This window comes from Acytostelium subglobosum (genome assembly GCF_000787575.1).
Source record: "Acytostelium subglobosum LB1 DNA, scaffold: scaffold20, whole genome shotgun sequence".
NCBI lineage: Eukaryota > Evosea > Eumycetozoa > Acytosteliales > Acytosteliaceae > Acytostelium > Acytostelium subglobosum.
In genome coordinates, this window is record NW_012236513.1 from 481647 (window position 1) to 503884 (window position 22238).

The 22238-nt window shown below is 49.5% G+C and overlaps 4 protein-coding genes across 4 annotated transcripts; 3 read left to right on the forward strand and 1 right to left on the reverse strand.

Moving 5' to 3' along the window:
* Window positions 1-605: 605 nt before the first annotated feature.
* On the reverse strand, window positions 606-2945 carry SAMD00019534_090140 (hypothetical protein; the record flags this gene model as incomplete). The annotated part of the gene is made up of 3 exons (XM_012895903.1): window positions 606-1100; window positions 1163-2080; window positions 2154-2945. The coding sequence occupies 3 exons, from the start codon at window positions 2943-2945 to the stop codon at window positions 606-608; spliced, it is 2205 nt and encodes a 734-aa protein (XP_012751357.1).
* Window positions 2946-3978: 1033 nt separating this feature from the next.
* SAMD00019534_090150 (hypothetical protein) lies at window positions 3979-5077 on the forward strand (the record flags this gene model as incomplete). Its single annotated transcript, XM_012895904.1, has 3 exons — window positions 3979-4515; window positions 4583-4829; window positions 4911-5077. The coding sequence occupies 3 exons, from the start codon at window positions 3979-3981 to the stop codon at window positions 5075-5077; spliced, it is 951 nt and encodes a 316-aa protein (XP_012751358.1).
* A 401-nt stretch (window positions 5078-5478) lies between these two features.
* On the forward strand, window positions 5479-12098 carry SAMD00019534_090160 (hypothetical protein; the record flags this gene model as incomplete). The annotated part of the gene is made up of 5 exons (XM_012895905.1): window positions 5479-5504; window positions 5758-7527; window positions 7596-7882; window positions 7948-8414; window positions 8610-12098. 5 exons carry the CDS (start codon window positions 5479-5481, stop codon window positions 12096-12098), a joined length of 6039 nt encoding a protein of 2012 aa, XP_012751359.1.
* Window positions 12099-12825: 727 nt separating this feature from the next.
* On the forward strand, window positions 12826-21412 carry SAMD00019534_090170 (hypothetical protein; the record flags this gene model as incomplete). Its single annotated transcript, XM_012895906.1, has 4 exons — window positions 12826-13646; window positions 13711-13810; window positions 13896-14924; window positions 15005-21412. 4 exons carry the CDS (start codon window positions 12826-12828, stop codon window positions 21410-21412), a joined length of 8358 nt encoding a protein of 2785 aa, XP_012751360.1.
* Window positions 21413-22238: the final 826 nt, after the last annotated feature.

The following is a 22238-nucleotide window of genomic DNA, read 5'->3' on the forward strand; positions in this document are numbered from 1 at the left end:
TTATATAAGTTGACTCGACTTGGTACTACTACTGCTACTACTCTTTGTCTTGTTAGTTGAATCCTTGGTCGATAGATATAATAAAGATAAAGATAATATTTTAATCAATGAATGATTGAAATAGTTATAACAAATAATATTCTTATTATTAGTAATACTTATTCACAAGCTTAGGGTTATGTATGTGTGCTACCTATCTCTCTGTTTCACATTGTTACCCCTCACCATTCATTCAAACCAATCACAACACTTCCTCTCTCCCCACAACACACTCCCTCCACTCTCTCATTCTCACACACAGTGACCCAACACACTCAATGATCATTGTAGGCTATGTTGATCGTATGACATTGGTGAGTCCTTCCTCCTTGGAATATGTTGGACCCATCCAGAGATGTCCAATTCGGTCGACCTTCAATTTATCATTTTCATGGATCTGACAAAGGTCAATAATTGATTGATGATTTGGTTGAATTGAAAGACTAGATGGATTTGATGATGATGACGACACTTCATTGAGTTCCAAGATATTATATATATATCGGTGTTTAATAGCTAACTGACTGGCTGACTAACTAAATAACTAATAACAATACATTATTACATTACATCAACGAACAATCGGGTCCACTGTGATGATGGTGATGATGGTTGGGTTCAAGATTGGCCAAGTACATCTTGAGCTGCTTCTTGACATTCTTGTGTGCCACATCCATTGGTGTTGTGTTGTCTCGGGACTTGGCGCGAAGGTCTGCTCCATACTTGATCAGACAATCAATCACCTCAGAGAATCCTTCAGCAGCTGCCTTGTGCAGTGGTGTATAGCCATTGCGATCGGTGACCTGTGTGTTGGCGTTTCGTTGGAGCAACATCTCAACAATTCGCATGTGGCCTCGGTGGCTGGCCGTGTACAGTGGCGTGGCTCCACTTCTCATGCCCGAACGAATCTTTGCTTCGACGTTGGCATTGTGCTCCAACAACAAACTGACAATGTCTGTGTATCCCTCCTGTGCCGATATATACAACGGTGTCGCTCCATGATTCTTTGTTGTTCCCTCTATATTAGCATGATACTTTAACAGGCATTCTACAACTTTGAACTATGTTGTGGTATTATGTTAGTCTTGTTCATTCAATCCAATCTTGATGGATGTATACATACATGTCCTCTATGTGCAGCTGAATACAAGGGAGTGATACCATTCTTGTTGGTCGCTTCCATGTTGGCACCAAGCAACAATAGACACTCGACTACGACGGTGTGACCATTGTGTGCGGCAGAGTTGAGTGGCGTGACTCCATTGCTGTTGGTGGCCTCGATGGATGCGCCATGCTGTATGAGCAGCTCAACGACAGCCACGTGTCCCTTTTGAGCAGACGTGTGAAGTGGTGTGGATCCGTTGCGGTTCTTGAACTCGATCTTGGCGTTGTACTGCAGCAGACACTCGGCAACGTCTGCGTGACCCTTGCCACAGGCCATGTGCAGCGCGGTGAAGCCACTCCTCGTGATTGCATCGACCTCTGCACCATTCTTGAGCAGGCACTCGACCACTGCACGGTGTCCCTTGTACGATGCCTTGAGCAGGAACTTGTTGCGCTTCTTTGGTGTGATGCCTGTTGTATCGTTGATCTTTGGGCTGTTTCCACCTGATGGTGAAGTGGGTGCGGCTACATCAATGTCCTCCATCTCCAAGTCGACATCAATCTCTCTATTGTCATTATCTTGATGATTCGAACGATTATTATTGTTGTTGTTGTTATTATTATTATTATTGTTGTTGTTATTGTTGTTGTGGTTATTGTTGTTGTTGAGATGATTGTTGTAGATACTGCTACTGTTCAAGTTTGCAGAGACTACTGATTGACTGGGCTCATTGAGGCTGAGGTAGGATGGTCTGGCACATGATGGACACTGACATGATGGTCCACTTGCACAGGTTATCCTCTTGTGATCGAATGCACGCTGCAACAATTGGTCATGACCATTCTCGCATGCCCACAACAACTTTGGTTCCAGGTCTGAGTCCTTCTCAAACTCGCGCAGCTTGATAAGATTGTTTGTAACCACCGTCCTCCATGTCTAATGATTGAGTTGGGGCGCGTTAGATCATCATATATCAACATGATGTATCGCTTAAGCGAGGCTAACTTACTGGATCAGTCTTGACACTATCACCAAAGACACGCTTGCTGTAGGTGAACCAGAGTCGTTCGTCGTTGACCATCTCCCGCCACACGCGTGACACGGAGGATGAGCGGGCCAGATCGGTGGCGTCGGTGAATGTAAGCACGTGCATGCGGATCTCGGTCGGCAGGCCAAAGAAGTCAAAGTGCACCTCGGGCTCGAGTAGCGAGAGATGCAGCTGCTTCATCTGGTTGAGAATGTCGAGATCGCCCTCGGACAGGGGCGGGAGATACTGCATTGAACCCTGCTGCATATTCTGCTGCGACTGACTGCTGTGATGGTGAACCAAGTTCTTGAGCGACTTGCCAATGCTGCGCGGTGACGAGGGGTTGCTGTTGGGAGTGCCGTGCGCACCTGACGACGGCGCAAACAGTGTGATGATCTTGTTTGACAGCGAGCTGAATGTGGGCGACGACGGTGACGTTGCCATATTCTTCTTCTTGATCGTGCCGTTGTAGCTCTGGTGCGCGCTCGTCAGGGGCGCGGGGGCGCCCGACGGCGACTGCAGCGAGTTGGCTGGCACGGGTGGTGACAGGGTCGACGTGATGACGATGGGGAATGTCGACGACAGTGACGTCAGCGACTGCGATGTGGTCGTCGTCGTTGTCTGTGACTGCTGCTGCTGGGCAGTTGCCATGTTCATCGGTATGCCATTGCCGCCAAAGCTCAGACTACCGCCGACGCCGCCCAGTCCACCAACCTCCAAGTTGTTCCAAGGGCTATAATAATTTGATTTTTCCTTATTCCTCTTATCCTTCATATCTTTATCTTTATCTATATATATCTATTTATTAATGTCTTGTCTTGTATTGTATTGTATTTTATTGTCTGTGTTTTATCTCTGTGTGTTTTTAATATATATATATATGTATAATGTCTAACTCTCTAAAGTATGACACAATATGATGATGTACAATGTTCAGTTTCAATCACAAGCTTAGAATGATTGATTGATTGATTGATTGAATTAATGAATGAATGAAGTGAAACAATACAATGTATGTGTTAAGTATTGTGATTGATTGAGTGAGTGTGAGTGTGTATTTGTATGTGTTTGAATGTGTATGTGTATAAGTAAGTGTATTTGTATCAAATAATATATAAGTGTGTGTGTGTGTGATGGTGGATAGTTGAGTTGGATGGAGAGATGTTAGATTGCGTTGTTGTGTTGTTGTTGTGGTTGGTTCGCCGTCGAAACTGAACATTTTAGTTAAATTAATTTTTGGAAGGCAGGTAAGTCTTTAATTCGATGGATGGTGAATGGGGATGAAGGGGGAGGTGTTCGACAAAGAAGGTAGGACAACAATGTTCGTCATTATCGCCTCTGGCAGGATGGAGGTCCAACCACAAAAACTTATTAACTTGTTGTACCTTTGTTTCAAACCTCTGGCACAAGCACATATAATACTTTATAATTAAAAACATAACATTTATTTACATTTGTATTATCTATTTATATGTATGTTGTTTGAATTAAAAGTATAAAACAAGTAATTGATTATCTGTTTGTGTTTCATCATTGTTCTTTTCTTGTGCCATGGCATTGTCTTTGTTTGTGTTGTCACTCTTTTCGACTCAAATTGAAAGATCTGAGGCAATTTCGATTTGTGTTATTGTGTGAGTAAACTTTGCAGAAGTTGGGATTGAGACACTTTGTTTAATGGATGGCTGACTGGCAACATTGAGACAAACAAACGTCTGATTGATATATATCAAACAAATACATACATTATATACAAATAAAAACATTAGTACACTCACTCGATCAATCAATCAATTAATCAATCAATCTAATGGGACAGACTGAGAGTAAACCAAACAATGCGACAACAACAACCAACAATAGTAATAATAACAATAACAATGGCAATGGCAATGGCAATGGCAATGTTAGGAATGATATGATGACAATGAATATGGCATCAGGTGATACTGGCAATGCATCAACTGTAAATGGTTACTTCAATCAACATCAATATCAATATCAAGCTCAGGGTCAGAGTCAGCAGAGTCAACTACAACAACTTCAAATGCTAGATCCAGCCAATATTAGCGCACTTATAAGCAATCCTGCAGTGGCAAGTGCACTGCTCTACGATAGCAACCCATATACAAGTTACTCCTACGAGAAGAAGCCGACAAAGGAGGAGCTGGACGTCATGCTCAAGTACAGTCGGCCTGGCGGCGGCCCATCACCTAGCGGCGACACAGACGCCACGCGGTCCGACTCTGCATCAGCAGCCGACGATCAAACAAAAGATGAAGAGCAAGACGAAGAAGATATCGAGCCCAAGGAGCCTGAGATTGAAAGGCTTGAGCTGACGCCACAGGTATGTTTGATTGGAGAGAGACGACATGGCGGCTACAAGACTAATCAATCATTACAACTACATGTAGTTCTATCCATTGTATAAACGGTATAACAATCCTTTGTTCGTGCCGGATATGGATGAGGTTGGTGTCGCGAGCATTGGTATCAATCTACAACATTACTTGAAGAACTCCACTGGCTATATAAACGACAAACAACACCAGCTACTGGAACGCGTACGAGACGTTGATTTTAACAAGTCATCCAAGTTCACCAGATCATTCATTGCCACTGTCAACGATGTGAAGCAGAGCAATGTAAACATCAAAGATGGTATGTATAAGACATGTGATTGATCATGGACCATGCCACTCGCTCGCTCACTCAATCAATCAATCAATCAAACAAACAAAGTAATGGACAAGGTTAATGATAATATATTGAATATAACAGAGACGATAAAGAAGGTTGGCGATATGATTGAGATGTTAGAGTTAGTACTGCCGCCAGAAGAACGAGAGAACTTCAAGAATGAGCTGATGGCAGTGACGACGACTACAACTACGACGACCACGATGTAAATGTTGTATTCATTACATGTCATGTCAACTGAATGACGACTTCAATAACAATATATATATGCGCGCGCGAGACTCTTCCTCTTTTGTAACATAACTACGAATGGATGGCCTCATGAGCCATGACTTTCTTTGTGTTGACTCGACTCAGACGACACAGAAGATGGCTCAGAAGAGTCAGACGATTCAGATGACTCTTTGACGATTTCCAAAGAAGAATCTAGACAAGACGACATCACGTGATTGTTGGGGTGTTGGGTACGAAGTCAGGACTCCTCAGTACCATGATGGGACCAGTCGCCAACAACCCCCATCACACACAACACCGTTGTCAACAACTTTGGTAAGTCCCGACGGCTTCACTCCCACACAAGTCTAGATCTTTTTGGATTCATTTTTTGTTGATGTTGTTGTTTTGTTGCAAAGAGGTGTATGTGCGTGTGATTGGCTTAATCTTGGGTTTGGGCCAAGATACATATTACCTTGCAAGGGAAACAAACCACTTCATTACCATCAGTGAACCTGCAAATATATAAATAACAAATACATATAAGATATAACATTAACGTTCATTCATTTATTCACTCATTCAATCAAACACATTCACAAACTCACTCACATTCAATCAAACCAATCAAATCAATCAATCAAATCAATCAAATTAAACTTTTGGCACAGGCAAGGGATCAGAGCATTCAGAAGCAGGAGGCCAAACACAATAAGGATAACAACCTGGACAACCAGAGACTTTCATCAATACCTACACCAAGTTTTCTCTCTGGCGAGAACATCCAGTTTGAGAGCGACAATGTGAAGTATCAGCTGACAGCGCCAGACACAAACTCTTCAGGTGGCCAGACATCATCGTTATCCACATCATCCACATCGTCAAGTGATAGTGCAGGACTCATCAAACTATGGGTCACAAACTACAGGATAATATACAGGTCGTTGGAGAGGGACACGCAGTTGGAGCAGGCAGAGCTGGAGGGCATAGAGCTGGCGTCAATCATCTCGATAAAGAAGAGTGTGAACAAGTACCATCGCGTGCTCTCGCGTCTGTTCAAGGTGGTCTACATCGCATTCCTCAACAAGCATGACGAGGAGACGTTCGTGACCCTGGTCGGCAAGCTGGCATTCCACAAGCCCACAAAGTTCCAGTTTGCATTCTCCAATCTCGAGCGACCCGACCCCAACACCCTTGCCGTCGCCCCATCCGACAGCAACAACACCATTGGCATCGGCAGGAACAGACTGGCGGGCAGTGGCGGAGCCAACAACACAACATTATCATCATCGTCATCATCGATGGACAACGCTGGAAGTGGAAGTACGAGCGCACACTTGGTTCGCGTGACCTCAGAGTACCAGCGAATGAACTTGAACTGCAATCAATGGCGCATATCACAGGTCAACTCAAGGTTCGACATTTGCAACTCGTATCCGGCGTCGATTGTGTTGCCGGCCATGGTGGAGGACGTACACATCAGGGACAAGCGCAACATTCGTGTGAATGGCCGCTTCCCCGCGGTCACGTGGACCAACCTCGTGCCAATGAGTGGTCGCACCGTGTTCCTGGCGGTCGCCCATCAATCATGCACCTTCAACACAACGTCATTGTCGCCGCTGTCCGATGACGACACGGACAGCTTCGACATCCGTCTTCTCAAGGCGCTGCACAAGGCTGCGTCGGCGGACCGCATCCTCGTATTGGACACGGGTGTCGCTGCGCCTTCAAAGAAGTACGAGGCGATCTTCCCACAATGCAGCTTTAGTAGTCTGGCCCTGGACGAGGGCGAAAGGGTGCGTCAGGCTCACTGCCGTCTGCTGGAGCTATGCACCAGCGCCACTCCCCTCGAGGCAAATCGCGCCAAGTGGCAGAGCGCCCTGGCCACGACAGAGTGGATGGACATCATTTCAAACACTATTCGCGCGGCATTTCGCGTGGCCGAGTCGCTGATTGGAGGAACCCCTGTAATTGTACAAAGTGGCGAGGGCCACGATCACGACGAGATACTCATGTCAGCGCTGGCACAGGTCATCCTGGACCCGCACTACCGCACGCTGGCCGGTATCCAAGCACTGATCAACAAGGATTGGATCGAGTTTGGCGCGCAAGCCTTTGGCCACACTCATCAACAACCCAAGAGCAGCAGCAGCGTGGCGTCTCAGCTTGGCGCTCTGTCGTTCAACATGTTCTGCGATGTGCTGGTGCAGTTTGTCATGCAGTTCCCGACTGACTTTGAGTACAACGAATCGCTCATCCAATTCGTCTGTCACAATGCCTTCACCAGTCGCTTTGGCAACTTCTTGGCGCGCTCACCCAAAGAAGCTGTCCAACTCAACATCCACATGGCCACGCCCTCCATCTGGGCCACAATCTCTGCATCCCCAGATCGTTATATCAATCCATACTACAAAGCTTACTCATTATCAGCGCTACCAATCAAGCAGTAAGTGGTCCTGACCCTCGCCTTACCCTGGCCCTCACCCTAACCCTCGCCCCAACCAAACACATTAGGTTCAGCTGCAACAACTTATACTTTTGGAGCGAGTTCTATACGAGATGGATCACATCACCAACGAGACTCAATGTGAATAGGATGGTGAAGGTGCAGATCGATCAGGCCAAGGCAATCCAGAACATCGTTAAGTCGGTAAACCTGGTACTAAACGCTTCCGGCCTGTTCAACCTGCCAGCCTCAGTCCTCCATCCTCACGCCAACCAATACCTCAAATGCATCCACTCAGTCTTCCTCTCTGACAACATACTCTACGCAATACCCACGACCATTCTCCGATTCGAAAGTAAGTGCACATCCTATCTCCCTTCATCCAATCCATTCAATCAGCTTACTAACCATGACCCACAGCTTTGAAGGAGTTAACGATTGAGAACAACATGATATCATTCGTTCCACCTCAGTTCTGGATGTTGTTGCATGATAAGATCAAGGGACTGGAATATCTGAGTCTGGCGCGCAATCAACTGACATCAATACCTCGCGAGATAGGCCAGTTCACATCATTACGCAAGCTCAACTTGATGGAGAATCAGATCAGTGAGCTATCGCCACATATTACCAAATTGACCAACCTGATATGTTTGAACTTGAATGGGAATGCACTGGAGTTTGGCGTTGAGCTAGTCAACCTCTACTCACTCACCGAGTTACACTTTGCAGGCAACAAACTAAAGACTCTACCAAGTCTCATCTCTGAGTTGAGTCAGCTCAAGAGTCTCAACCTCATGGACAACCAGATCTCCAAGATGCCCAGTTCCATTGCCGACCTGCGCCAGCTCCAGCACCTCAACTTATCATCCAATCAAATTACCAAGGTTCGTCTCATCAATCAATCAATCAAACAAGGAATCATTCCAATCGCACTCACACCCTCATCCCATATGATCAATAGATGGACCAGATATGTAGTCTCCAGGCACTGGAGGAGCTGGTGTTGGATGGCAACATGATCGAGGAGAWTTCCAAAGTCGATTGGAAAGCTTGGTAACCTACAATCATTGTCAATCCAGAACAATCAGATTACAGCAATACCAGAGGAGTTGACACAATTGAAGAAGTTGATCGTCTTGAGACTTGGCCACAACATGATCACGTGCATACCTCCAACAATAGGCTCACTCGAATCATTGGAGAACTTTGTCATTCGTCACAACCAGCTCGAGTCGCTACCACAATCACTAGGCGTGATGTCATCACTCAAACATCTTGACATCGAGGGCAATCCCAACTTGAAGAATAGCAAGTTGTTGGCAAAGACGCCCAGCAGCGCACTTGGCGCAGGCTCGACCATCAGCGGTGGCGGTAGCGGCAACAGCTCGGACGCAGCGTCCACCACCAACATGAGTTCAATCTTCTCACAGATGAAGGAGCAGGTCGAGAGCATACAGCCATGTGCGCGAGCCAAGATTATGTTTGTGGGCGATACCAAGAGCGTGGGCAAGGGTGGCGGACTATGCCACAACCTCTTCTACAATCGCCGCCAGTACAAACATCAGACCGACATCAACAGCTGTGGTGTCGACATTGACACTGTGCCATACTACGTGCACGCCCCGCCATTTGTGCGCGCCAATCCGGACGACCAGTCCGCCAGCATCCCCATCGACCTGCGCATCTGGGAGCTCACTGGCAACACACACTTCCGCGCGTGGCAGCCACACTTCTTCACAGACAAGACGGTCTATGTCGTGCAGTTCACGTTCAGCGGGGAGATTGCGACGGACAACGCCACTCTGGACTATTGGTTGGACTCAATCACACATCGCCACTCCAAGATCAAGATCTTTGCCGTTGGCATTGTGGCTGCGGGCCAGGCGGCTTCCGAACAGACCTACCTCCAGTGGCTGGCGAGTTGGCGTGCACTTAACAAGCACAAGTTATACCTGAACCGTGCGATCGAGTTCATGTTCCTCACACTCACCGATAATGTATTCATAGAACAACTCAAGGAACGTATCATCGCATCACTTCCACAGGCCACAATGGTCAACGAGATGGTGCCCTCGCCATTTGTGCTGGTCGAACGCTACCTGGAGGAGCGTCGCGCAGCCAAGCCCACACTTGCCATGGAGGAAATGGTCACATTGGCCACCAGCTACAATGTGCGTGGACGCGCCAAGATTGGCAAACTGTTACAATTCCTACAGCACACGGGCAGCATCACGTATGACCCGCGACTGAGCGAGTTGATTGTGATCAGTCCTCCATGGCTGATCCAGAGCTTCACAGCATTGGTGCTGGCCGTCGAGAAGATGCCCAGCGCAGTGGTCAAGGTGTCCGACCTGGCAGTAGTGTGGCCCGCGCATCGCGAGCAGCTAATTCACTTGGCACATCGATTTGATGTGCTGTCCTATACCAAGTCTGCTGGAGCCAATGCCCTGCCACTGCCACAGACCTCCATGACCAATGACTGTCAGAGTGTAATTGTTTACGCGCTGCACCAACCAGGCGGTCTGCGGCCAGCTAGCAACGAGAAAACATCCGCTGCGCCGGTGGTTGTACTGACCGGCGACCGAAGTCCCGCAAGCGGTAGTCCGAGCGCCAGTCTCGTCTTGGCCACATGTGGAGGTGAAGGCTTGGCCCTGCAGCGAATGTTGCAATTCAAGTTCCAACTTCCATCAACTTTGTTTGCTCATATCGTCCAGCATCTATCACAGGTGTGCAAGTTGCGTCGCCATCAAAGCCAGGGCGTGTCGATCAAGAGTGCCACATTCATCTCCGTCCAGGATTATTATCGCGGATCATTCAATCAGGTGATGGACACAGCGGACGATTCATTGGATAATGCCGTCTTGCTCGTGATCAAGCAGACCAATGACAACACACTACACCTTAGTGTAACTGGACCCGAGAGCAGGTTCTTCATCGTACAGGACATGCTTGGCAAGGCAATGAAGTTGCTCGAGTCCACTTTGGGCCACCAGTTCTCATTCAATCCATATCGCGTACTGGTGCCATGTCCCCATTGCGCCAGTGTAGCTGGCGGAGGTGGACCCAACGCGCACTTCCCAATCGAGTTGCTAGAGCTGGCGTACTTGAGTGGACTGCAAGAAGCAGTGTGTCGCAGCGACCCTAGTCAAGAGTACAGATTGGCAATCAGCAAGTTGTCACCAGACATTACCATGACACACTTCAAGGGCAACATTATCGATCATCACTCACTCTACTTTGAAGCCGAGCTTGGACGTGGTGGCTTTGGTATAGTATACCGAGGACGCTACAACGATCAAGATGTAGCAATCAAGAAGTTGATTGTTGAAGGAGGTAGCACTGAGGTGGCAGGCCTGGAACCTTCCAATGGTCAGGCCCAAGTCCCAGCCCCGGCACAGGTTCAAGAACCTGCCAAGGAGAGCGCAGAGGACCAAGACCAGGTGACGTCTCAAGTCCAGGAATCATCAGACATTGGATCAAACTCAAACTCAAAGGTTGAGTTTGCCAGCCTGAAGCCAGATGATAATATGGACCTGATTCAGAGCTTTAGGGACTTTAGACGCGAGTCATATGTGATGGACTTTATGAAGCAGAGAGAGCGCACACTTAAGCTTGTGGGCTTGTGTCTCCATCCATTCTGTTTGGTCACAGAGTACATACCGTGTGGCGACTTGGAGTCGCTCCTGCACCAACATCGTCCCCTGCCCTTTGCCCTATGTCTCAAGATCGCGCTGGACATCACACAGGGCATGCTGGAGTTCCATCAACAACGCCCGCCACTCCATCACAATGACTTGAAGCCGCCAAACATACTCCTGCGCCACCCCATGCCCGACCGCACATTATCCGCACCAGACATGATGGCACAACTTCTCGAGCTGGACCAGATGGCGACGATTGGTGACTTGGGCACAGTGCGTGACAGTTTTGGCTCGCGTCTCGAGGGTCGCCTCGTCGACAACCCAATCTACCTCGCACCCGAGATCATTATGAAGAGCGCCTACTACAATCACTCAGTGGACGTGTACAGCTTTGGCGTGATACTCTGGGAGATGGTGTCTACGATCGGCTACTTCTCCGAGGAGTCCTTCCTTGCCAATGTGGAGATACACGTATCACGAGGCTACCGACCGCCCATCCCAGAGTGCAATGTAGCATATCGTCGTCTGATCAATCAGTGCTGGAACCAAGACCCCACACGACGTCCAACCTTCCAAGAGATACTCGAGTCAATCAAAGACATGATCAACATATTGATGTCTGGACAAGTCCAGGTCCAGGCACAGGCCCAGCAAGTCCAACAAAATGATGATTCAACTTCCTCCACTTCCACTCCATCGTTGGACCCAACATCAATGTTGACCAATCAATCAGATAAATCTGGAATTGGCGCCAATGATGAGTCCTCACATAACAATGTACCAACAACAACAACAACAACAACAACAACTACAACAACAACAACTACAACTACCTCAACAATTCAACAACAATGGAAGGATGCAATTATTGACAACACATCCAAGTTGAGGACAGCACAATACCTGAAGAGTCATCTCACCGATTAATCAATCAAACAAATCAAACCCATAATAATATTATTAATTACCCGACCGACCGACAACCAATCCAATCAATCATGTTGCACTATTAATTAATGATGAAGGGCATTAATCTGGAATTGAGTTTCAGTCACATCTTGGAAACATATTTATAACTCTAGAGTTTGGTGATGATCAAAAATATTAATAATGAATCTTGGGACTTTTCTCGATGGTCAAAAAAGGTGTGTTTTTGGATAAGAATAGCAACAGCATCGCCATCATCAAAAAAGCCTCAATTTTTGTTGAAAGGGTGACCTTTCACACACCACCATCAAACTAACCCTCCTAACTTAGTTGTGTTCATTCAAACACGACTCAATCTTCTATCTATTATCTTGATCATTCATTCAATCATTCATTCGTTGTTATATATACATATTACTAGTATCTTATCCAGTTTATTTAGTTAATGTATAATTGATCACTGACTTTATCATCAGTCGACAATCACTCATTCAATCAATCATTCAATCAAACGCTCAATACATTACAGACAGGATTGCGACAAACATATAACAATAATATATAAGATAAGATAAGATAAGATAGATAGAATATGGACGCAAGATTAGATGTCAACTCGTTAGGTATAACCTCAACATTGATATCTAGACTGGTGGACAATTTATCAGTGTCTATCGATGCTACGCTACAGGGTATTTGTGATTCGTCACCGATACATCAGGCGTCGATGGCAGCAGGCACACAGATCAACTCGAGTAATCAGTCGTTGAGGATGTCGCGCGGCAACACGCTCATACGCCGCATATCCACACCGACCGGATCAAACACATCGACCGTGACGTCGGGCAGCAAGCTCAACCTGCTCGGCATCAACGACTCGTCCAGCGAGCGCGAGTGGGTGAACTTTGCCCGCAGCTTCTGGTACTACTACCCGTCTCTGCAGCTCATCAGCGAGTCATCCAAGTACTGCAAGACGTCGGTCATACGACTGCTACTCGACTTGCTGCCACGCCACATACAAGGCCTTGCGCCACACTCGGGACCAATGGCGGGCGGCTCCATGTCGTTTGGCGTCGGCTCACCCTCGGCCACCTCGCCAGTGCTCCTTTCATCGACGGGCAGTGTGGGCCGCGGCGCCGCCATCTCGCCCAGTCTGATCAGCGCCAACAACAACGCCAGCCCAACTGGCACTGCCACACCGTCGCTGTCGGCCGTACTGTCGACCGGCTCACAGTCGCAGACCAAGCTGTTCACATTCGAGTCATTCCTCTCGATGATCACCTGCACCATCTATCAGAACGACCTCAAGTACATGGACCTCATCGAGAGCACGATCGAGATGGTCGTCGCCGACATTATCACACAGATCCTTGGCAACAGTCCATCGATTGGCGTCAGCGAGCAACTACTGTCTCGACTGCGCGACCTCGCCTTCTACTACTTCCGACCAATCGGTCCACGTGCCCTCAACACCACCACCTGGTACACTCTACGTCTATCCATCTCTGATCAATGGTCTCTAATACTTGGCCAACTATCTAGAATAACGTATGTGCCATGTGGACCCTCTCCAACCTAACCTAACCTAACCTTACCCTTGCCCCATCAATAGTCTATCACCTGTATCCAATGCACTCTCCAGGATCATTGGCAACAACCCGACCGAGGAACAGATACCCATATTCAAAGGAATACGTTGGGTATCATTGAATGTATGAATGAATAATGGATGATGGATGTCCAAGAGGTCGTCACGTGATCACTCATTAACGCGACATCAATCAATCAATCAAACAGATGCAAGATAATGACAAGATAACGGAAGTTGAGAAGCTGTTGGGCCAGATGCTGTTTTGGATCGAAGGCAACAAGAAGAACAATCTGCGATTGGCACAGCTCGAATCGCTGGATGGCATGCTGTTGTCGATGAGCGACTTTACCATGTCGACAGGAATCGTCGAGAAGATGAAGGCCGTGTACAAACGCGCCGAGAAGATGCTGAAACATGACGATTTCGAGGAGCGATCACTTAAGCTCATGACGACCATCCTAACTCGCGGCCCCAATTCGATCTTTGACGAGGAGTACGAGTCGGTGCTCAAGCGTCTGTGGAAGACGGTGGCAATCCAGAAGAAGCGCGACTTCTCACTTGAGTGCGTGCTGCGTTTGTTGCAGGGCAAGTTCGTACCGCCACGCAAGATCACCGGCCTGCAGGCCAACCTGTCGGCCAACTCAGAATCGCCCGGCCAGTCGATTGCCGCGCAGCTACAGCAGCGAATGGAACGCGTGTACGAAAACAGCGGTTCATACCTCTACGCAGGCCTGGCGCACAACCGCGCCAAGATGATACCACGCCTGCATGACATCATCTCGACACTCTACGGCAAGAAGCAGGTAGTGCCAAAGGTGATCGAATGCATCGACTTGCTCACAGCAATCACCGTCCACTTTGCCGTTCACTCGCTCAAGCTGCTCACAGACACGGTACTGCCGTGTCTGTTCAGCAACCAGTCGCTGCTGTACCACGTCGTGGCACTGCGCACGCTGTCCATCATCCTGGACCCAAGTGACGTGTTTTGGAATACGTCGCCATCGGCCAATCCCAATATGCGTGCCATCTCCAACGACATCATCTACGTGCGCAAGGAGGAGATCCAGCTGACACTGGAGACCTTCCTCACCAAGTCGTTCAAGTACTGCGAGGAGCAGTCTGGAGGCGACAACGCGCCAGTTGCACAAGATCCTCTGGCACTCTCCACCCAGTTCGAGCCAACCATCTCCCTTTACTCACTCATCTCTGATCAAACAGCTGTACATAAATTCGAGGTAACGTCATCAATCATCATGCCAGCTGGCATGCACAGTCGCGACACAGTCACTCACACCAACCCTCCATCATACTTCAGAGCGAGACTACTGTAGAGGCAATCAAGAGATGGTACGATGTGTGCACAAAGTCAACTGAACAACGCGAGAAGGAGTTTGCCGATCAGTATCGCGCATCGTCCAATACTTTGGCCAACAAGGTGCTGATGTGGGAGAACACAAATGCGCTGCCCGGCGCGCCAGTCGAGCAGTACCCAATGAAGCGCAAGACACCCAAGCGCAAGATTGTCAACCCCGAGTTGCTCGAGCTATTCAAGGAGACCATCAGATGCGTTACATTCATGCCCAAGTCATTCATTGTCAACAGCACACTACACAAGTTGGTGCTACACGAGGAGGAAGAGATTGCCATGGCTGCATCACACGCCATCCAGGTGGTCATGTGCGACCATCCAGAGCTGCGCACCACCCTCGTCCAGGGCTACACATCACTCATTCTGCAGTACATTGGCAAGGATCACGTTGCCCTGCAGACACTGCTCTCCCAGCTTCTGGGCCTCATCGATCTATGGAATGAGCGTTCGTTCATTGAGTCTCGCCACTCGTCGGTGCCCTTGGACAGCTCGTTCTACCCACCCAAGATGCTGCAGACAGAGATCGAGGCAATTGGCTTTGTGCATCTAACCTCACCCAACCCGCAGACCAGGATGATCTCACTGCAGTTGATCAGATCGATCTCAGGTATCCGAAACACTGAGACTACGGCCACTCAGGTTGCCAGCGTACTGCATACAAGCTGGCGTACAATCATGCAGCGCGCAAGACACCAACTGCTGCTGGACAACTCATACGGCATCGACAAGGATATCAAACTGGGCCCCAACGACGACCTTCCCACAATCGAGGAGGTGACGCTCTGTACTCACGACCGTCTATGGGCATTCGTGCTCGCAGAGATTGGCCGCGAGGCAGTTGAACACGACTGCATCCGCACTCTGTCAAAGACCCGCGGCATCATCCTTGGAATCCTGGCAGCGATGCCACCCCCACCAACAGAGCAGACTACTGACGAGGCCAAACGCCATGCCTCATACACGCTGCGCCACCTCTGGGTCAACTGCCACGCACTGATGTTCTCCATCTGTGGTATCTCTTCATCATACCCGCTGCGTCCAACGCCTGGCAGCGACCCCATCGTCGACGAGATGATCAACTTTGAGCACGGCCTTCAGACAAAGGTCACCAACTACTTGCCCAACTTCTGGGCTGGCCTTCTGTCAGACGCCCCCTGGATCAGAGAGAAGCTCTCATTCATCTGTGGTTTGTTGCACTGGCGTTTGCTTCCCTGCTTCATTGACTCGCTCAACAACTGGTGGACAGCCAACAAGAACAACAAGAAGTTGGCGCGTGTCCGCGTCGACCTCTCCAACATCTTCCGCAGAATATCACAGCATCGCGATTTTAGACGCGCGCTCATGGAGAGCGCCGACCTTATCCAGGTCTTTGTGCAGTTCATCAATCAGATCGAGCCAATCTTTGGCGATGCGACCAAGCTGCCATCACTGGCGCACTCATCATACTTTGCCGACAATGCCATGGTTGTCTACAACTTTTGCAACTCGCTATACACCCCCACGCCATGCGCGCTCGAGGGTCCTGTGCGCAAGTCACTCATCTCTAGCATTCGATCAATCCCCTGGACGGTGGGCGAGCGATACAAGACCTTCCGCACAATCTTGCAATGGAGCGGCCACCCGTTGGTGGCCAACGCCCGCATGCAGCTCGAGGGCCTGGAGCTCAACAAGCGTCTTGCCAAGAAAGACTCGATTGCACGCGAGGAGGAGCGACTAAAGATCGACGCCGAACTTACACGTATCAGAACATGCTCGCGTCTCGCCGCCGAGGCCATCCTCAGTCTGGGCACGCTGTTTGAGCAGGGCCTCCTGGTGGAGGTCATGCCATGGGTGATCGACTCGGAGATCAAGGGCAACAGAATCCTGCGATGGGTGCTGTCCTACCACTTTGACGAGTCATACTTCTTCTTCCTGAACCGCGCCTACACCAGTGTCGACAACAACAACGACGCCAACGAAGCCGTGCTCTTCCTGCACTCAGTCTATGACCAGTACTTGCCCATCCCCTCACCAAACCCACCCACTCTAGGCATCAGCGAGGATATTTATCAGTACTACTACGACAAAGCTCTTGAGGAGCGCGCACAGGAGCAACTGGAGAACGAGCCAGTCACATCGACTGACCGCAACTTCTCACGTCGTCTCACCGAGATTGGCTCCACATTGCTGTTCCTCTCGTGTCTCAACTTGCTGCACCCCACGCTCTTGGCACGCATCCGTTCATTCGACCTCATCGCACGTCTGGCGCCCTGCGCATTCGGTCTGCTCCTCGAGGAGGACGTGTCCATCCGCGCCATCCTCCTCCCCAAGCGTCAATCATTCGCCTCACAGATCACTCCCACGTGCAAGCAGTCAGCCATCGAAGTGTCAGAGATCGCGTCACAGGCCTGCGCCGAGTGGACCGAGCGCTTCTTTGAGGAGGCCTTTGCTCGTTACGCCACAATGTCCAACTCGAACCGCCGTTGGACCGTCCAACTGCTGTTGCCATGGTGCAGCAACATCTCGCTGAACAACAACAGCGAGAATGGACGACTGACTCGCAACACCCCCGGCCGCTTCCTGATGGCCATCTTCAAGATGACCGAGCTACTGCAGCAGTCCAGCGCCAAGAACGACAATCAGACCGCAGCAGGCGGCCTGTCGTCCAACAATGAGATCCTGCCCGAGCTGATCGAGCTGTGGCTTGCACTGGCACGTCGCGAGACTGGCAACCTGACCACCATCGTCAACTTTTTAATCAAGAAGGGCGTGGCGACTCGCGACTCGATGCGCATCTGCAAGCTGCTCATCCTTCACATCTACCGTCTAAACCCCAACGCCACACTCGAGCCGCTGGTCTTCCCGCTGAGTTACGCTGGTGTCATCGCCGAGAAGCGTTCAGAGTCCATCGCTGAGATGACCGCACAGCAGAGCTCAAACAACTTGTCCAATGACATGGAGAAGCGCTCTGCTAAGGCTCAGTCAGCCAAGGTGCGCGAGACCTGTGTCAAGTTCATCAGCGACCTAATCAGCGATAACTTGCGACCAATCATCCCGCACCTGCACATCCTGCTCAACTACTCGCTGCTGCGTATCGACAGCTCGGTCGAGGGAGAGACGCTGGTCACCATGGTCAATGTTCTCCTTTCCGCGCTGCGCAACAGCATGTACGGCCAGATGTCGCAGGAGCCTGAGGAGCGTCGTCCACAGTTCCGTTCAGTGCTCAAGTCTATCGACACGATCGTCACCAGTCTTCGTCTGCCCACCTTCCAGATCAAGTTCAACTTCCACGACGGAAAGAAGGAGACCGACATGTCGTCACTGAACCTCACCGACGGACACTCATCTCTCACAGGCCGCCGTAACCTCTCTTCGCCACTACCCATGTCACCATCAGTCTCATCTGTCTCGTCTCCCAAGGTCAAGTCACCCCGTGTTGCGGCCTCCGTCCCAGTTGGCTCGCCCGCAGGCTCGACCACGCCTGGCATATTGTTGGCATCAAGCAAGGACGATGTCATTGAGCATCGCAATGAGATGATCAAGTGGTGCAACGGATACATCTATGTCGAGGAGCTGATCACCGTGCTATGTAAGTACTGTGAGCTCTTGACACCCGTCACTGTTGAGAAGTGGGAGGCCGAGTCGCTGTTGTGGATCAAGAACTACAAGGACCCACGCATATCAATCAAGTCATGCCAGACATACCGTTCGATCATCCACTGCCAGCAGATGCTGCCAGACACACAGAAGGAAGCACTCAAGATCACAACACTCAAGCGACAAAAGTCAAGATGGGCTTCCAGCGTCGAGCATCTCGTCAGTCTGCTCTACGACTGGACCGAGGGCCTGGACGCCTTTGTCGTCAAGGTCATGGCGACAGCGCCAGCCGAGGGCAGTAGCAACCGCAGCGGCTTTGGCTCAACATTCAGTCGCCAGCTTCAGGCGGCAAGCGATCTTCCCGAGTCCTACAATATTACACTGTGCGTCGAGATTCTCTTGGCACTCAAACAGATCTCTCAGAGCAAGAACATCGATGAGATTTCATTGGCATCGATCTTTTGGAGCGCAGCCGCATTCTTACCAGCTGGCCACAGGTACTACGAACCACTGTACGTGGCGGCCATCGGCGTGCTCAACCTGCTGGTCATTGAGCAAAAGGTCTTAGACTCGCCCAACTCATCGGTCTACATAGAGATCCTGCGCAAAGCTAAAGAGGTATCGATCCCACGTGGAATCCAGTATCACCTGTTCAAGGGCATCCTGATGCCATCGACAGAGGAGATGTCCAGCCCCCTGATCATCGCCTTTTTCGGCATTAGCGACAACATCCTGGTGGACCCCGCCGGCTCGCCCCTGCGCTACCTGTTGCCAGTCCTCGCTCTTACACCCTGGCTGCACAACAAGATCCTGACGTCCAAGTCATCGATCGTATACAAGGAGCACAAGATCATTGCTGATCGCGTTGCCAGTGACCTGGCCAGCTTGCTCGCAGACCAGAAGCGCCTGCCCCAGTTTGCAGGGCTGTCCGACGTGTTCAAGAAGTACTCTAGCGGTGGCTTCAACTCGAACCCTGACGACTTCCTCTATTCAGTGCTCGAGACCATTCGCTCGGCCTGCATCCCCGAGTACGCCAACCAATGCGCTGACCTGATCGCCAACATGCTGGACAACTCCCTCGTGCTGACAAACTCGATCCTCAAGACCGTCAACTGTCTGCTCAAGAACGCTCCAATCAACGTCATCCCAATGTTCAAGAACATCATCAAGATCGCATGCGACGTCGGTTCATCGTCGCCATTCGCCGGCGAGCTCATTCATCTCGTCACATCTGTCATGAAGACCGAGGTGCTCAACTCGAGCAACCTGCCGCCAATGCTGACGCCATTCGACAAGTCACCATCCGAGATCATCAAGATGGTTGTACCGGCCAAGGTGTCGCACCGCGAGAACAAGAGAGGCAAAGGTCATCGTCGTAACAAGTCGGGCATCACCGACCATCCCTCGCTCAAGGAGCGTGCCGTCCACGAGAAGAAGAACATCCCTGCCGCCACGCCAAAGTTCTCCAACATGTTTGGCAGCAATAACAGTTCAAACTCCTCGACGACCACGACACAGCAGGCAGCACAGCAACAACAGCAACAGCAACACTCACAGCAGCAGCTACAGGAGCCGACGACTGTCACGAACATGTCGACCTCTTCAATGACTGATGACTATGAGTTTGAATTTGGCGACGAGGAAGAGTTGCGCGAAGTCAATGGCATCATCCAAGAGTCCATCACCATTTCGATGAAGGACTCGCTGTGGCGCGCCTCTGACGAGTACAACGTGTATCTGGATGACATGGACGAGGAGAACATCTACAATGAGGGCTTGGAGGACCTAAAGGATGGCTTGGATGGTATCGACACCAACCTGCTACTCAACAAGCTCAACTCGACACAATCTCTGCTCAACATTACGCTCCCCAACAACCTACAGATGCCATCATTAAGCAGTGCCAACCTTGGCAAATCGATCCTTTCCAGCAGCAACCTGGCTACCATCTCCAGGTCACCGAGCAGATCAAAGGAGAAGCTGGTCGATGAGCCCACATCATCGACTGCCAAGCCAATCCCACTGGCTGTGCCGTTGGCGACAGTTACCACCGCGCCAACATCCACCACAAGCAGCCGTCCACTCAACAAGTCCTCACAGCAGGAAACATCGACGTCTGAGGGCATTGACAGTCTGCGCGACCTCCTCATGGTGTCGAGTACGGGCGGCCAGCGAACGTCCGACTCGTACCAGATCGATCAAATCTTGTCCAACCTCAAAGACCTCGATGACGTCGACCTTGACAAGCTGGAGAAGCTCGACCTCGATGGTTTGGGCCTCGAGGACTCGTCACCGCTGCACAACACATCGTTCCTCACCGTGTCAATGGCGGTCAAGGCTCCGGTCGCACCCGCGCCAGTTGTGCCCGCGCCCCAGCTCACTGGCATCCGAGCCATCCTCTCCGATCCCAAGAAGCGCAGAGCGTTTGTCGACTTTTTGAAGAAACAGCACTTCCAAAAGGCGGTGAACGATGTATGCTTTGTCGAAGTGGTCCAGGACTTCAAGACCGATGTGGCCAGCGAGGGCAGCGAGGAGATTGGCGGCGATGGCCTGGTCTATTTGATGAAGCACATTGTCGAAGGATTTGTGGCGGAGAATGCCAGACACTCGATCTCGGTCACTGAGAAGGTGCGCGAGAATGTCATCACGGCCTACCAAGACTTTATCACCAATGGCAACATGATTGATCCCACCATCTTTGACGTGGCTTTGGACATGGTCATCAAGGCACTCGAGGAGAAGTCCATCTTGGATGAGTTCCTCAAGAGTACCAAGTAGTAATATTGTACAACAACCAACAACATTAATTATAAATATAAAACACACAAGATCGATCGATCGATCATCAAACAATCAGTTTGTTCACTTTATTCATTCATTCATTCGGTATTCAGAAATGACCAGAAGTAGTTGATTGATTGATTGATTATGTTGTCTACAATGACAAGAGTTCTTTATTGCCGGTCGAAGATAGATCACAGTCTTTAACAACAATCACCAACAGACCGGTTCACCTATCAAAAAGGAGGGAGGTAATATTCATGTAACCATTGTCAATTTGTATAAATCTGTGTGTCACTAATGAATAATGGATGGACCGATGTATATCCAGCCTCTACATACATGTATGATTGTGACCATCAAGAACACTATCAATCTTTGACATTACCACACCATCAAACACTCCGCCTGCCAATCAGTCGATCGAAAATGCTATTTATGTTTGTTGTGTGTTGTGTGGTTCGAGATTGATTGGGGGGGTGAGGTAAACAATAAATCTTCAGCTCAACAACAACAAAAGAGAGGGAGGGAGTGAGCAGAAGGCAGAAAGGAGGTATCAGAGTGTGGTTAGTGTACGTGATGTTGCTATTGTGTATCGGCCCATTTAAGGATAACCCTTTATTACTTTGAAAGACATACTACTACTACAAACTATTACTACAACTACAACATATATCTACACGTACATACATACATAGATACATACATACACACATAATATATTTAAATTTATACAATTACTTGTTCAAACAGATTCAATTCACTGATTGATTAACTGACTGACAGACTGACTGACCCGATTGATACATAGACTCTGGCATCA